This window comes from Netta rufina, assembly GCF_964035555.1.
Source record: "Netta rufina genome assembly, chromosome: Z".
In the NCBI taxonomy this organism is placed as follows: Eukaryota; Metazoa; Chordata; class Aves; order Anseriformes; family Anatidae; genus Netta; species Netta rufina.
The window spans coordinates 30,739,643-30,754,086 of NC_140126.1; the positions used below are offsets into that span (position 1 = coordinate 30,739,643).

At 40.7% G+C, this 14,444-nt stretch overlaps 2 protein-coding genes across 7 annotated transcripts in view; one reads left to right on the top strand and one right to left on the bottom strand.

Annotated features, from left to right (window-relative positions):
* SNAPC3 (small nuclear RNA activating complex polypeptide 3) overlaps positions 1 to 8,616 on the top strand; it is a 28,914-nt gene extending 20,298 nt beyond the window's left edge. Inside the window, exons 9-10 of one of the 3 annotated variants that reach the window (XR_014619310.1) lie at positions 588 to 941; positions 1,689 to 1,936. Coding sequence is in view for 2 of the 3 variants with exons in the window: in XM_084305469.1 (XP_084161595.1) it covers positions 588 to 735 (148 nt within the window). In the remaining variant the exon portion in view is untranslated. Of the gene's footprint in view, positions 1 to 587; positions 1,489 to 1,688; positions 1,937 to 8,284 lie in introns of those variants that run through there. The other 2 variants (XM_084305470.1, XM_084305469.1) reach the window with 2 other exon arrangements.
* Positions 8,617 to 8,775: 159 nt separating this feature from the next.
* PSIP1 (PC4 and SRSF1 interacting protein 1) overlaps positions 8,776 to 14,444 on the bottom strand; it is a 37,681-nt gene continuing 32,012 nt past the window's right edge. For 3 of the 4 annotated variants that reach the window (XM_084305466.1, XM_084305467.1, XM_084305465.1), the window contains 2 exons: positions 12,382 to 12,493; positions 8,781 to 9,542 (listed from right to left, as the gene is read on the bottom strand). In XM_084305466.1, the coding sequence (XP_084161592.1) occupies positions 9,518 to 9,542; positions 12,382 to 12,493 (137 nt within the window). In that variant the 3' untranslated portion in view covers positions 8,781 to 9,517. Of the gene's footprint in view, positions 9,543 to 12,381; positions 12,494 to 14,444 lie in introns of all 4 variants that reach the window. The other variant, XM_084305468.1, reaches the window with a different exon arrangement.

A 14,444-nucleotide genomic window follows, 5' to 3' on the forward strand; every position in this document is an offset into this window, starting at 1 on the left:
CAGAGGCCTTGAGCTGTCAGGGCTACCATAAATTAATTGCTCGGTGACATGACAGCCCCTCCTTGTGCTGGCAGCTGTGTTCATGTTATTTTTTGTGTTCGCTGGGGTGTGCAGCAGTCCTTCCTTGCCCTGTCTGCATCACCCAGGCCTTTCTTGCAGACTTGTAAATGGATTTGGTTATCCCAAGAGTAGTTCGAGGTCAGTCGTGTGCATGCTCTGTGTCGAGGTTTCTCGCTGTAAGGTAAAACAGATTTGTCTTTTATGACCTAAATGGCCAGAGGCTGGACAGAAGATTCCTGACTCATTTTTTGTTGTTGTTGTGCACTGTGTGAGCTCCACGGGTCTGAGGGTTCCACAGGACATGCAGTGGCAGCAGTGGCAGATGTCAGCTGGGATTGACACAGAATAGTCAGAGGGGTTAGGGAATGGCTGTAGGCATGGGATGGTAAAAACACAATATACGTAGTTCCTGTTCAGTGTAACCGTACTGATGTTTGTTGATGCCATCCCCACCTCTGAGTGAAACATTGAGATGTTTGTCGTGTGTTTGGCTTGCATGGAAAACACTTGTGTTTTGCAACTTGCAGGTGGGTAACCAACAATGACAGTCTGGCACCAGAGGATCCTTGTTTCTTCTGTGATGTTTGTTTTCGAATGCTCCACTATGATGCAGAAGGCAGTAAACTGGGGGAGTTTCTTGCATATCCTTATGTCGATCCTGGGATTTTCAACTAAAGCTTGCGTGATTCAGTGGACTACATCGATCAATCTGTTGCTCTAGCTGCTAAAACCACCAAACAACTTGAGCGTTGAGCGTACTATAGGATTTTTGGTTAAACTTTTAACTCTTCTGAGGATGAAGGAGCTCTTTGCACTTGAAATCTTTTTTGGTATACCTTTACATTCACAGAGAATAAGTAAGCATGGAAAAATATGCTCAGGTGTGTATTTTAATACAGTACATTTTTAATATGCTTTTACTACAGTACAGTAGTTTGGAGATTAGGCTCTCAAAATCTGGATGTTTTGAAGAGATAATACCCTGAGAATGCCCGTGTAAAAGCTGCCAGGGTTTTTGTTTGGTTTTGTTTGGGAAATCTTTTGCATCCAACACTGTTAACCTCAAGGATGACAAAATGGTCTTTGGGCATCTTACCTGTAAAACTGGCAGTTGTCATCTCTGAACAAGGTTGGAAATTGGTGCGTTGAATTTGCTGGGACAGGGGTGCTCCCCGGGAGACAGCTCATAGTGCTGGTTATCTTCTAGGTCTTTCCATCAAAAAGAGAGTGCTTGTATCCATAAGCTCCTGCTGTCCTTGCATGTTGACGCTGAGAGCTTGTTTTTTGAAGAGGAAACCACATTTTGCCAACTAATGAACTGTAGTCTGCCTTTCAAATAACTCGATTAACTATGTTTACAGTGTATGTAGTTGTAAATGTTCAAAATCAGTGTCTGTTGTGCAATTTTTTATATTTTTGTTGTTTCTATTAAAATGTGAGCAATTTGTACTTACTAGTCTTGTGTGAAGTTGAAACTCTGCTTGCCGAGGCAGAATATACCTATTTAGTGTCTTGCTTTTTAAATTTTTAATGTGGAATTCAGGGGATTTCAGTGGAGATCTGTCTGTTTAGGAAAGCTAGTCATGCTTTTAGGAAAGCTAGTAAAGTAACTGCTTTTCTTTTGAAAGTTTCAGCCAGCTCCTAGGAAAATCTCCTTCTGGTTGGTGTAAAAGACTGCCTCTTCTGATAACCTGCATACAGTAATGTATTGGATGAACTGAACTGCTGTTCGGATCCTATGGCCTGAATTATGCACATGCTTGCTTGATTATCGTGGATGCCTTGAAACTCCATCACGCAGATACCTGGCTGCTTTCCAGTGGCGCACTAGTTTGTGTGAATGTAAACCAGTGGTTTTTTAGGACCAAAAAAAGGAGGTGACCCTTTGTTTGTCTTCTAAGTCAGCCCACTGTTGGCCTATTCATTTTTAAAATGGAGTAGTGAACCTAGCCCTGCTGTCAGGTGTTAGGGAAGTGTTATGGTTTGATAGTTCTTATCCTGCAGGAATCTGCGGAAGAGGAACTGCCCTGCCCTCAACACTGCCCCAAGTCAACCTGTTAGGGCACAACTGCTTTGCCGTGCTGTAAGAGCTGGTTTGAAATCCCCTGCAATACACTCCTGGCTGCAACTTCTGTGTTGTTTTTTTTTCCCTCATCTTCATCTTTTCCCTAACCCTGTCCTCTGTCAGCCACCTCCTGATAACACGCCAGCTTCCCAGTCCTCTTCAGTATTGGAGCTGAGATCGCGTAGCTTTAGAAATTCTATCACCTGCCTATTGTTTAGTTCTTTGATGTCTTCTTATGGTGAATTTTAAGGAGGCAATCTGTAAATTTTTGTGTTTGTGTAGTCTTAACTTGTTTTTCGGTTTTGCTTTTCTTTAGCAGTAGTGTGGTGGTATCACACTGATGGGCAGCTAAGCTACACCACACTGCTCTCACTCCCCATCCTCAGAAGGTCAGCGGGAGAAAATATGATGAAAAAAAGAAAGCTTGTGGGTTGAGATAAGGACAGGACGATTGCTCACCAACTATCATCATGGGCAAAACAGACTCAGCATAAGGGAGATTAGTGTAATATGTTGCCTATTAATAACAGACTAGAGCAGTGAGAAGCTAAAACCAAACTAAAAACACCTTCCCCACATCCACCCTCTTCCACCTCCTCCCCCCAAGGGGTCGAGGGGAGCAGGAGAATGGGGGCTGCGGTCAGTCCCTGTCGCTTCGTCTCCTCTGCTGCTTCATGGTCACTCTGCCCCTGCTCCCCACGGGATGCCGTCCTTCCCGAACTGAGCCTGCGGGGGCTGCCCACAGGCAGCAGCTCTACAAGCACTGCTCCCACATGGCTCCGTACCATGGGGTCCATCCATCCCCAGGAGCAAACTGCTCCAGCACAGGTCCCCCGTGGGTGGGCGGCAGCTCCCCCCAGACCCCTGCTCCTGCGTGGGCTCCTCTCCACGGGCTGCAGCTCCGGCCCGGGGCCTGCTCCTGCGGGGGCTCTCCATGGGCCGCAGCCTCCTCCAGGCCACATCCGCCTGCTCCCCGGGGGCTCCTCCACCCATGGGGGGGCTGCAGCGTGGAGATCTGCTCCATGTGGGACCCATGGGCTGCAGGGGGACAGCCTGCTCCACCAGGGGCCTCTCCGCGGGCTGCTGTTGTATTTTTTTCCCCCCTTTTCTAAGTATGTTACCACAGAGGCACAGATTGCTCCCTGGCTCGGCTCTGTCCAGCAGCAGGTCCCTTTTGTAGCCAGCTGGAGGTGGCTCTTACCTGGCAGCTTCTGGACTCTTCTGGCACCACAGTGTGTATTTTTATTTTATTTATTCTTTTAAAAGAAGCAACAGGAAGAGGATTATGTGAATTTATTCTTTCATTAAACTAATTCTGCCTCAGTATAATTGTTTTCCACCTAACCTATTTACCTTCTTTCCAGTAAAAAGTTACAGTCAAATTGGTTACAGCAGCAGTTCTCTTGGCAGGTTAAGAAATTTTGTTAGGGCCAGTACCATACTTCTAATAAGGAATGAGAATCTGGCCACAGTCTGGGTGCAAGAAGTGAGTGCATCTATGCTGAACTACAAAATGGAGAACTCATAGTAGAAGTTACAGTGTGGTGTGTTCTGGTCCTATTTGATATTCAGTTTTATCTTAAATGACAAAACAAAAAGGTTACCTTAATCATAGTTTTTAAAGATGCTTTTAATTCCCAGGTGCTGTCACAGGACAGCTGGTTCTGACCTTAATTTAATGTTTGTGAGTGATTCCTCGGAGTGAAATCCAACATCAGACCCAGCTGCCTATTCATAATTAAATTGCTTTGACACCAGCTGGATAGTTGTGTTTTGGCTAATTGTTAAATGTTCTTAGAAGGTAAGTGATCACAACTTCAAAGTACGTTTATTATTTCACAATGAAAAATGAGAAAATAATTATTTGTAATAATTGTATGTGTTTGTTTTTTATGTTTTTTTTTAAAGCAAGACAATCAGTTTGTTTCTTACAAATTCCTTATTGTGTTAAATTAGGTGCAAAGGTATGGATGGAATTTGAATATGTTCAGAATTAAATTCAAATGAAATTTTAATAGTCCTGCCTGCTGACATGTGAAGACGTATGTCTGCACTTACCAGGGGAAGCAAAAAGGCTAGAGAATTAAAAACTGCAGTTGAGTCCAGGCATGACTGTGTATTAAATGCATTAAAGATTAGTATGATCTTGCTTTTTATCCACCTTTTTAAAACTTTTTTTTTTCAGTCTGTTTGCATAGACAAATTTTTATCTTAAGGGAAAAATACAGAAAACTTTCTTCTTTAACTTTACAGTGCATTTCAGACTTAAAAGCATGGAGTCACCACACTAAATACTAAGCTAGAAAGTATTCCTAAATAAAGGGCATTAATCTGAATTTCTGTTTGCCTTCTTGCTTTGATCTTTTTAAAGACTTAGTGATTGGCAGTGTGAACCTTTACAACTCAGTTGAAACTTCCAAAAGGTCTTGGAGGTTCTCTCCTAAAGTTTTTGCTTTGCTAGCGAGGTGATGACACAGGATGCTGTCCTCATGGTGAGGAGGGAAGAGGTCCCTCTGATTTTACTGTGGGTGTGAAATACAGAAGCAAAATGTAGCGTGTGTAGACAGCGTCACTGTCCAGTGCTAGCAGAGCGCTTGTAACATCAGCACAGCGGCCCCCTGTGCACCTGGAAGAACAAGCAACTCAACGTGACTGTGCAGTGCTTTAAGTTACAGTAAACTTGACTCTGGAACAAGACCTTAGGACGCTGTGTCAGGTGAGGTTTAGGTTGGGTATTAGGAAAGGTTTCTTCACTAAAAGGGTTGTGCAGCATTGGAAGAGGCTGCCCAGCAAAGTAGCTGAGCCAGCATCTCTGGAGGTCTTCAAAAGCCGTGTAGGTGCTGCTCTGTGGATGTAGAGGTGCTGCTGTCAGAACCAGCTCTGCTCTCAGTTACATGCGTTGGTTGTGTCTCTCCTGCAAAAGGGAGAGACTTATTACTCAGGAGACTTATTACTCAGGAGACTTAAGGAGTTGGACAGCCTAGTCCTCACCTCTCAGAAATACTTGTAAAGGGGCACAACTCACAGAAAGCTACTCAGAATACTTAAACACCCTGGGAAGTGAGATAATCATTCTAGAATCAATGAGATTCTGTAAATTCACGTTACGTCTGGTTTGTAGGTGGGCAATAAACTCAAGCAGCTGAGTAGGTAGCAGTGGACGTGAGTTACTTGCAGCAGCATACAGCTGGTAGCGCTCCATCTCGGTTACCCTCTGGAAGTGGTGGCATGGTTGACCCTTCATATCTTCAGCAGTTGTGAAGCACAGATGTGCGTTAGCTCATCGACATTATTTCCTAACATGTGTGAAAACAAGGTGGATTTGGCATAGTTGTGAAATACAGTGCCTTTTTTTTTTTTTTTTTTTTTTTTGGTGAAATGGTTATGATACAAAGGAATGATCAAAATCAGGAAGTGCCTGTGTGAGAATTCCTGTTTATTTTGGGTTAATGTATTTCTATAAAGACTTTTGAGGGTGACAATCTAAGTTATTTTAGTTTTCCAAGGCAATAAATACATCCTGTGATGGCTTGTAGAAATACACAAATTCTGACCTGTAGCAGCTACCTGTGCTTGGAAGCTGAAGTACAACGCTGTTGTCTTTTGACCTACCTCTAGGGCCTTGTCAGTTTGCCCCCTTTTCCGCAGTCTGTCACTAAGTACTAAAGATCATTGAAAGTTAAGATCTACAGCAGCTAAACATTGTGACCGTCTACTAATAGCAACTTCATGCTGGGACCTGCCATGGCTGTTGAAGACGGTACCTTAAATCAAACCCGCAACATCAAGATCTGAAAGGTATTCGGTTTTGTTATACCAAAACCTTCCATTTTGTTAGACAAATGCATACCCATTCTGCCCATGAGAAGCTTTGCAAGCAGTTTCAGCATTTAGTTCTGAGACTCCTTGCATGTTTATACCTTTCCTTCGGGAAGGAGATTCCTGTGCTCAAAATCACACAATTGTTGCAACCTAAGACTTCTTTCCATGCTGAGGTTTAACTTGCAGTAATCACGTAAGTGGATTCTGCTCTGTAAATACAGGCTTCAATATTTAATCATTAACCTTTCTAAAGGCCTGCAGCTTGAGACTTTAATTTCCCAAGACAGCAAGCTTCTTACTATAAAATACTGTTGTAATTGAGTGCAGTGCAGTGTAGCTGCAGCAGTATTAAGTGTAAGTCCTGCAAGTTTGTATTTAAAACTCTTGTACAAGGTAATTAGCAGGATAAAGGCCTGAACAACATACTCTGCATTAGCTAGTGTGATACTATGATTCAGCTCTAAAGGTTTACTTTCTCGAGCTTAAAAAATAATCATGTTTTATTACATGTGAAGTGGTTGAGGCACACAACAGCGTATCAGTCAGTCTTTTAATCAGCGTGCATCCAGGAGGCTTTACAGTTTGTAGTGTGGAATAATGTTTTAAAACCTGCTTGGATGACTAGTGATAGATGATAACAGCGGGATTTTGTCTATTAGATGTAGTTATATACCACAGATCTTTGCTGCTTTCCTCCCTCATCCCCAAGGCTTTCAGGCTTTCAGCGTCTGGGTCTATTGCCAAACTCCATGAAACATACCAAAGAAAAAAAGCACTAGGCCTTACAGTTAACACTTGAGGGCTGACACCATTCTTGGAGTATGCAAGTAGAGGAAGAGTGCGGAACCTCATTTATTAGGAACATCTTTACTGTTTATTTATTTGTTTCAACAATAAGTAATTTACTAGCATGCATCTCAGGATGGAGGCCTTACCCCAGGCACTCTTCACATCTCTCTCTGTTAAGACAGCTGTGAAGAGAGCAGCTGCTCACAACTTAAGGCAGGAAGGTTGAAGGGAAACGGTACCATTCTGTAAGTACACACTGAAGCACAAATAATCTTTTTGTTAAGGTCACTACAGATGCATGCTTCTATCCATTGACAGTAAGAAGGCAAAAGTGGTGTAATAAAGAATGTTGGGGTAAAAATATCCTTGCATCTACAAAACTTGCAACAGATCAATATAGTGAATGTATCTTTATAAGGCATGCAGGGTATTCTGATACTATGGATTCAGCTGTACAAATGCATAAAACAGACTGCATAAATTCAACTGCAGGTGAGCAATACGGTTGAACGCAGACACATTCTGTTGGATCCTCCACATTAACTGTTACCTGGCCTAGTCGTAATATTACAGAGTAATGAAACCTTAAATATACGTAACAGATTCTACTAAGGTCAACATACAGAAGCAGGAAGAGCATCCAGGTGTACCACTGTGTAAGTGGGCAGGTAAGCGGTGGTCAAACTACTTCAGACAGGCATTAGCAGCTAACCATGTATATAGTAACTTCATGTTGCACATGCAGTCTCTGAAGAAGTAGCATATTTTGCAGAAAAAGACAAAGCAAATGTTCTTTTTTTTATGGCAGATTCTGGCAAAGTTACATCACAATAGTAAAAGCTAGTGCAAACTACACAGTAGACCTTGGACTGCTTGTGAATCGAGTATAAGCTAAAGTGTGCCTCCGGTCACTATTGAGATTTTGTTATTACTTAAAGCATGCAAGTGGAGAGATGAGGAGGCTAAGACTGTGATCCTGAATTAAGATCAATGTATGCAGTTTAGTTTTCTATCCTATTAGAAAGGAAAAGGCAAGGTGGTAGTGCTAGGAAGAAACAATTTTCTCTCAAGAATTAGGAGATGCAGAGTAATAACTGTGAGTAAGGCAAGACTTCAGTGCAAGCAAGCATTATTATTAAGACAAATCTGTCACAGTTCAGATTAGGGAAAACAGGGAAACCTGAAGCCAGTGTTTCAAGTTACTGTAACGTCAACTAGTTTGCACTTGCAACTTCACCATAGTGCCTGGTGAAGCTGCTTTTTTTCCTGTTACTGAATGTTACTGAATAGCTGGCTGTTTGGCACTACTGCATGAGCAGAACTGCGAACAAAGATAAGAAGTGCCAATTTATTGAACTTTAAGTGGGGAAAAATAACTCATTTTATGTATAAGCAGAGATAAACTAAACAGCAACAAAAGGCATGGGCTGACTGAAGCAACCATGGCAATTCACAGGCATGTGAGCAAGAAATAATTTGATTTTTCACTATGACGTACTATACTGCTTTGGTCATAGTAGAGTACTAAAAATTCTTCCTGGTTTATAGGTGCTTCTGACCCCATTGAGAAGCAGTGGTCTCCAGCAGGCTCAAATCATGTTTTTCTGGTGCTTCCTTGAAGGCAAGACAATACAAGGTGATACAAACACCTGGAACACTGTCATCTTCTCTGGGAGTACCCAAAGAAGATTCTTAGAACTATTAAAATTAATTTCTAACCTGGCCGTCCTCTGTCAAATACCCTTTTCTGTTCACAAACAAGGTCTTCCTACGTCTGATGTTAGACAAAGTAAGTGTTTGAAGATGTGTTTCTTAGGGAAACACATAGGAATTGTTTGAAGAAGTGTTTTTCAAGAAGCTTACACGTCTCATTCCCCTTCATGCCTTTAGGAATTTTTCATAAGGAGTTCACTGTAATTCATTTTTATTTTTTTTTAATTCAGGTTAAAAATCCCCAAGTTCATGCCAAGACAAAGCTTTCAACACTGAAATAGTACTAAAATGAAGTATATGTAGTTCTTAAGACTGTTTTAGTTTTTATTAAGAACCAGTCTCTCTTTAGCACTTAAAATTCTTTTATTTTAGAAATTGTTCAAGACTGTTTTCCAACCAGTGTGCATCAGCAGCTTTGGTGAAAACACCAGGTATCTTTCTAGCATACTTATCATACCAAATGCATACCATGAAGTCACATTGCAGTAAATTGGCACAATAAGTTTTGCAAGAACAAACTTAGCTTGTTTAAGAAAGTGATTAAGTAAACTCACACGTAAACATTTTAACTATAAAAATGCTGCTTCCAGCTCCTACAAAACACAGTGAAAAGACATCCCCACAAGAGTTGAAAAACTATGCACAGAGGTAAGTATCATAGGAAGAGATTTTATACAAATTAAGCAATTAGGCAGTTAAAAGTATTTACACTTTTTCCTGCTATTAACTAGACAAACATACAGTAGTCAGAGAAAAATATACTACAACTCTAAGTCTTGTAACATATAAGCATTTTTTCTCTAAATGGAATTTTAGTCTTTTGAAATGTGTTACCTGTTAATACTGGACAAAACTATTGGCAAAAGTGTTTAAATACTTTTAAACCAAGATTAAAGGGGGTTTAATTCCACAAAATTTAACTTCAAAATACTATGCTTATAAAATTATTTAAACTTTCAGCAGTGTATAGATTTCAAATGTAAAACTTAGCAATCCTCTTCAATCCCCTTTATAAAAAGACTCCAGTGGTGTCATTTGTTTTTGAAGGCAGACTCTTTTGCTGTTTTTTCAGGCTCTCTCTTCGCCACATGTCCTAGAAATATAATAAAATAACATTAATGACAATGTAAAAGCACTGAAGGGAGTCTTACTCCCGATGAATGTTTTTACACAGACTAGAGTTAAATGATACTGATACGCATTCAGCAGTGGAGAAGTCTGGAGAACTAAGGCAGGAGAACAGATGCCACCTGTTAGCTTTCTCTCCTAAGTGGACTACCCCCAAACACTAGATGAAGCCAGCAGTGACTGTCACCACATGACCATGTGCGTCCGGACATGAGTGGCAGTCATTCAGAGGTTGGTTTCTGTTCTGTTCAGGTCATCCTCCCAGTCTGCTGCTACTAATGTCAACTCAAGTGGAAAAGCACTCTGGCTTTTTTCCTGTGTGGAATATGCTTATTTCACCTAACTATAACACTTTTCTTTGTAGCCACAAATAATGCACTGTGTTCAAAACACTAAGTAACCTCAGGAAGCAATAGAAATCTCTACCAGCTGAGAACAGAAAGTGTCTAATACTTCTGTAGTTATTTGTACTTTCTGTCTTGAAAATTTCTGAATTACCTTTTCAGAAGGGCAATTAATATGTCTTGCCTCTAAGTAACAAAGGGAGTAAAATTCCCTTTGTTCCCTTACGTTCTGGAAGTAAAATTCCAGAATGTAATAGGTAGCTCTGCACTTGAGAAGTTTACAAATTATTTGCTTAGATTCAGCAGTGGAAACTGTAAGAACAGTTTTTAACATTCATGATTTTTTCACAGTCATTTTGCTTACCAATTGCTCGCTTGCAAAAACCAGAGCACCAGAAATAAATATATAAATATATATATTAAAAAAATACTGACTGTAAGGAATTTTACGTGATGGAGAGACATCAGTCTGTAGCTTGCTTGAATTTAAACAGGTATGTGGATAGATTACTTTACTTATATCTGTTAGCAAGCAATGAATATAAAACAACTTGCAAAACCTCTTATGAATGGATGCTAAGTCCAGAGAAACTGCTCCCAAACAGCTGTACAAGGTTTTATATGGCGTGGAGCTGATTTCCTTGTTTAGCTAGGTCAGAAAAAGTGCTGGAGAGTGTAGAGTTCAAGGCCACACCAAACACCACAAACACATAAAAAGATAAATGTTTATTAGCATAAGATGACACTCCCACCCAGTTCCTTCATGGACTATATATTTACAAGTTTTACACACACAATCACAATTATTGAAATGTTAAAAATATAAATTACATTGCCTAAAAGTGGCTTATTTGAGACTGTTTATATTCATCTGCCTGTTGTAGGCATGTCATTTATGTATCTGGAGCATCCACCTTAGGTTTCTTTTCACCAATGTCCACTACAGTGTCATGCATGCACCCAAATGTTCTTAAACTTTTTCTTTTAATAGTAAATATAAAGGGAAATTTGACTGAGGTTTTCTTTTTCCCACTGGAAAATTTGTGTTAGGTTATGCAGAAAAGAAGAAAGGAGCAGGCCATGAAAAATGATGCCTTAGTCAACCAGTTGTTTATTTTTAAATACTTAGACCAATATATTTAATGCTGATCTCCTTTGCTGTGGATTTCAAGTTGCTCGGGTGTTGCACTTTATTAGTACTGTACTGTGTTTTCACCACATCTCCCGTTTAAGGAATGTGCTATGCTCTGTAACTCATGCTGGTAATCTACACTCATGCCTTAATTATGCTCCCTTAACATACTTGTTGAAGGCAGATGAGGGTCTGGCATCCTCACCACTGGCTGAAAATGCCCAAGTGTCATTTCTGAAAGTTCAATAGTAAGAAAGCGGTAATTCTAAGGCTACCTCCCAGCAAAAATCAAATTCATAGTCATCTTAAGGTGTTTTGTTTTTTTTTTTTTAAGCTTCCCCTACTGTAAATAATGGTTAATATACACACCCTCATATCTTTAATTTGTTATGCAGCCAAAAGAATGCCATGCAACTCTGGCATACAGTCCTCCTGGACTGTATGAAGATGGTAATGAAAGGAAAGCTTGAAGTAATACATACTGCTGGACATAAAGAATCACTCAACACAAGAGCAGAACTGCTCAGAAAAAAAACAAATTGGTATTCCAACCAACCAGTTTTGCTCAAGGATAATTTTAGACCCTTCCCTCATTTTTCACTAAATTCTGTTACATATTCCTCATGTTCTACAAGAGATTCATTGCTTACGTTTTTATTATTTTTTATTTATTTTTACAAAATTGCATTTTCAGCAAGACCAAGGTTTAAATACTACCTTTAAGCATTCATATGCATGTTTGGAAAACATAAATGCATCGACCTCTGGCATTATTATATACCATCACATTTTATAGAGTTCTAAAATTTCACAGGTGTAAGTTCTAGTCTGCAGTTAATCTGCATTTGGGCGATACCAGAATTATAATTACAGAACACTAGTTGAAGTAGTTTGGCTATTGATCAGGATAAATTGATTTTCAAAAAAAACAAACAAAAAAAAAACTTGACAAATCCTATTAGTTTCTGTAAAATTTGGTTCAGACATCATTTGCTTTAAGTAGTGTAAAATACAGTGGAAAGCATGTACTTTGCCCTACCTCCCTACATGCTGTTTTTCTCCTAAAAAGACATCTTTTTTTTTTAATTTTTACTTCCTTCACTGCTGTAGTGGAAATTATTTTTAAAATGCTCATTTAAAATCTTAAAAAAAAAAAAAAAAGTATGCCATTATTATTCTCTGAATTATTCTCTGAAGTTGAGAAAAAAGACACCTGTAAAGAAAACAGTAACTCAACACGATTAAGTAACTTCAGTCTATTCATGTTCTGTTTATATCACTTTACTGTAACAAAACAAATCTTTAATTCATTAAAGTTACTAACTCACTTTTTCTTACTCCCAACTTCTGGCTTGTCTTTGTTTTCATCAGTGTTGTCTCCATTGTGTTGTGATTGGGTGGTGTCTTGAGTTTCAGACCCTCCATTCAGAACTTTTGAACCTTTACAATGAAAGGGCGGGTGAAGAAAAAAAAAGTACAGTAGGCAAAAAAAAACGTGCTATAAGAAACCCCAAATAATGTTACAAATAATGTTAGCTCCAACAATATGTTTTCCCATCATCTTGATGCTTAGCAGCTGAAATAACACAAAAAGCAAGAACTGATAGTGTTTTAACTTCTGAAAATTCAATGTACTGAGCCTCATCCCGTAATTTTCATGATGGGAAATTAAAACATTTCTCAAGATTTCAGGTTCCTCTTGTTTTTGCCGGGCTACAAATAATAGGACTAATGCATACCTATATCCTGAGCAGTAAGAGACTGAGCATGCACGAGTGTGTATGCATTCTGAGCATGAATCACTTGATTATGAATTCTGTTTACCACTCTAAGCCAGATGGCCAGTTCAAGAGACCCCACCTGGCATCCTGTGTTCAGCTCTGGGTCCCTGACACGTGGCTTTGGCTGGGACAGAGTTGATTTTTTTTCACAGAAGTTTGTATTAAGCTATGATTTGGATTTTTGATGAAAATAGGTGTGCTAACCCACGTGTGTTTTTAGTTGCTGCAGAGCAGTGCTCACACAGAGCCAAGGCCTTTCCAGCTCCTCATGCTGTCCTGCCAGTGAGGAGCCTGGGGGTGCTCCAGGAGGGGACACAGCCAGGACAGCTGGCCCAGGCTGGCCAGAGGTGTCCCACACCCATGTGGTGTCATGCTCAGCAACAACAGCTGGGGTAAGAGAGGAGAAGAGGAGGGGGGGACATTCAGAGTGATGGCATTTGTCTTCCCAAGAAGCCATTCCACGTGCTGAGCCCTGCTTTCCTGGAAGTGGCTGAACACTTGCCTGCTGTGGGAAGTGGCGAATGGATTCCTGGTTTGGCTTTGCTTGCATACGCGGCTTTTGCTTTGTTTGGTGAGCTGTCCTTACCTCAGCCCACGAGTTCTCGCACTTTCACCTCTCTGATTCTCTCCCCCATCCCACCTGGGGACAGTGAGCGAGCGGCTGTGTGGGGCTGAGCTGCCTGCCGGGGTTAAACCACAACAGGCCCCTGACACAAGAAGGACATGGTCCTGTTGGAGTGAGTCCAGAGGAGGGCCATGAGGATGATCAGAGGGCTGGAGAGCACCTCTCCTACAAAGGCTGATGGAGTTTGAGTTGTTCAGCCTGAAGAGAAGGCTACAGGGAGAAACCTTACAGCATCCTTCCAGTACCTAAAGGGGACTACAGAAGAGCTGGGAAGGGGCTCTTTGTCAGTGTGTGCAGTGATGGGACAAGGGGGAATGGTTTTAAACTTTGAAGAGGGTAGATTTAGCTTAGATACAAGGTGGAAATTCTTTGCTATTTGGGTGGTGAGGCACTGGAACAGGTTGTCCAGAGGAGCTGTAGATGCCCCATTTTTTCATTTTGCTTTTGTTTCCAGTATTTTTTTCCCTATTAGAACAGAGTAGAATAATCCTCAAGTTGAATCAGTTTTACACATGACACAACTGATGAGCAATCTTGCTATCCATACCTCAACCCACAAACCTCATCTCCTCTTACTTTCACCTCCTGTCTTGCTGAGAAAAGGGAATGAGAGCTGTGTGGTGGGCACCCAGCCGTCAGCCAAGGTCAGCCCACCGCCCTGTGCCTGTCACGGGGCTGGGGAGAGATCTGTGTGGAGCCCCCACTACATCAGACATACTTCTCTTGCAATAAACGGCAGGATTTCAAGGTCATCTTTCTTCCTTAGTAGTTGCAAATACAACTACAGTTATTCTGAATCCTTGGCATCCTCAGTCACCTCAGTTACAGTTACTTGCTTTTTTCCAGATCCAAGTGATAAAAGTTTCATTTTTGATTACATAGTTTTGCTCCCAGGATTCAAGTTCAAATTAAATTCAGCTTTTTTCCAATACTTGTGGGCATCAAGAACCTACATAATTTTAATGAATGGGTAGAACTCTGTCAA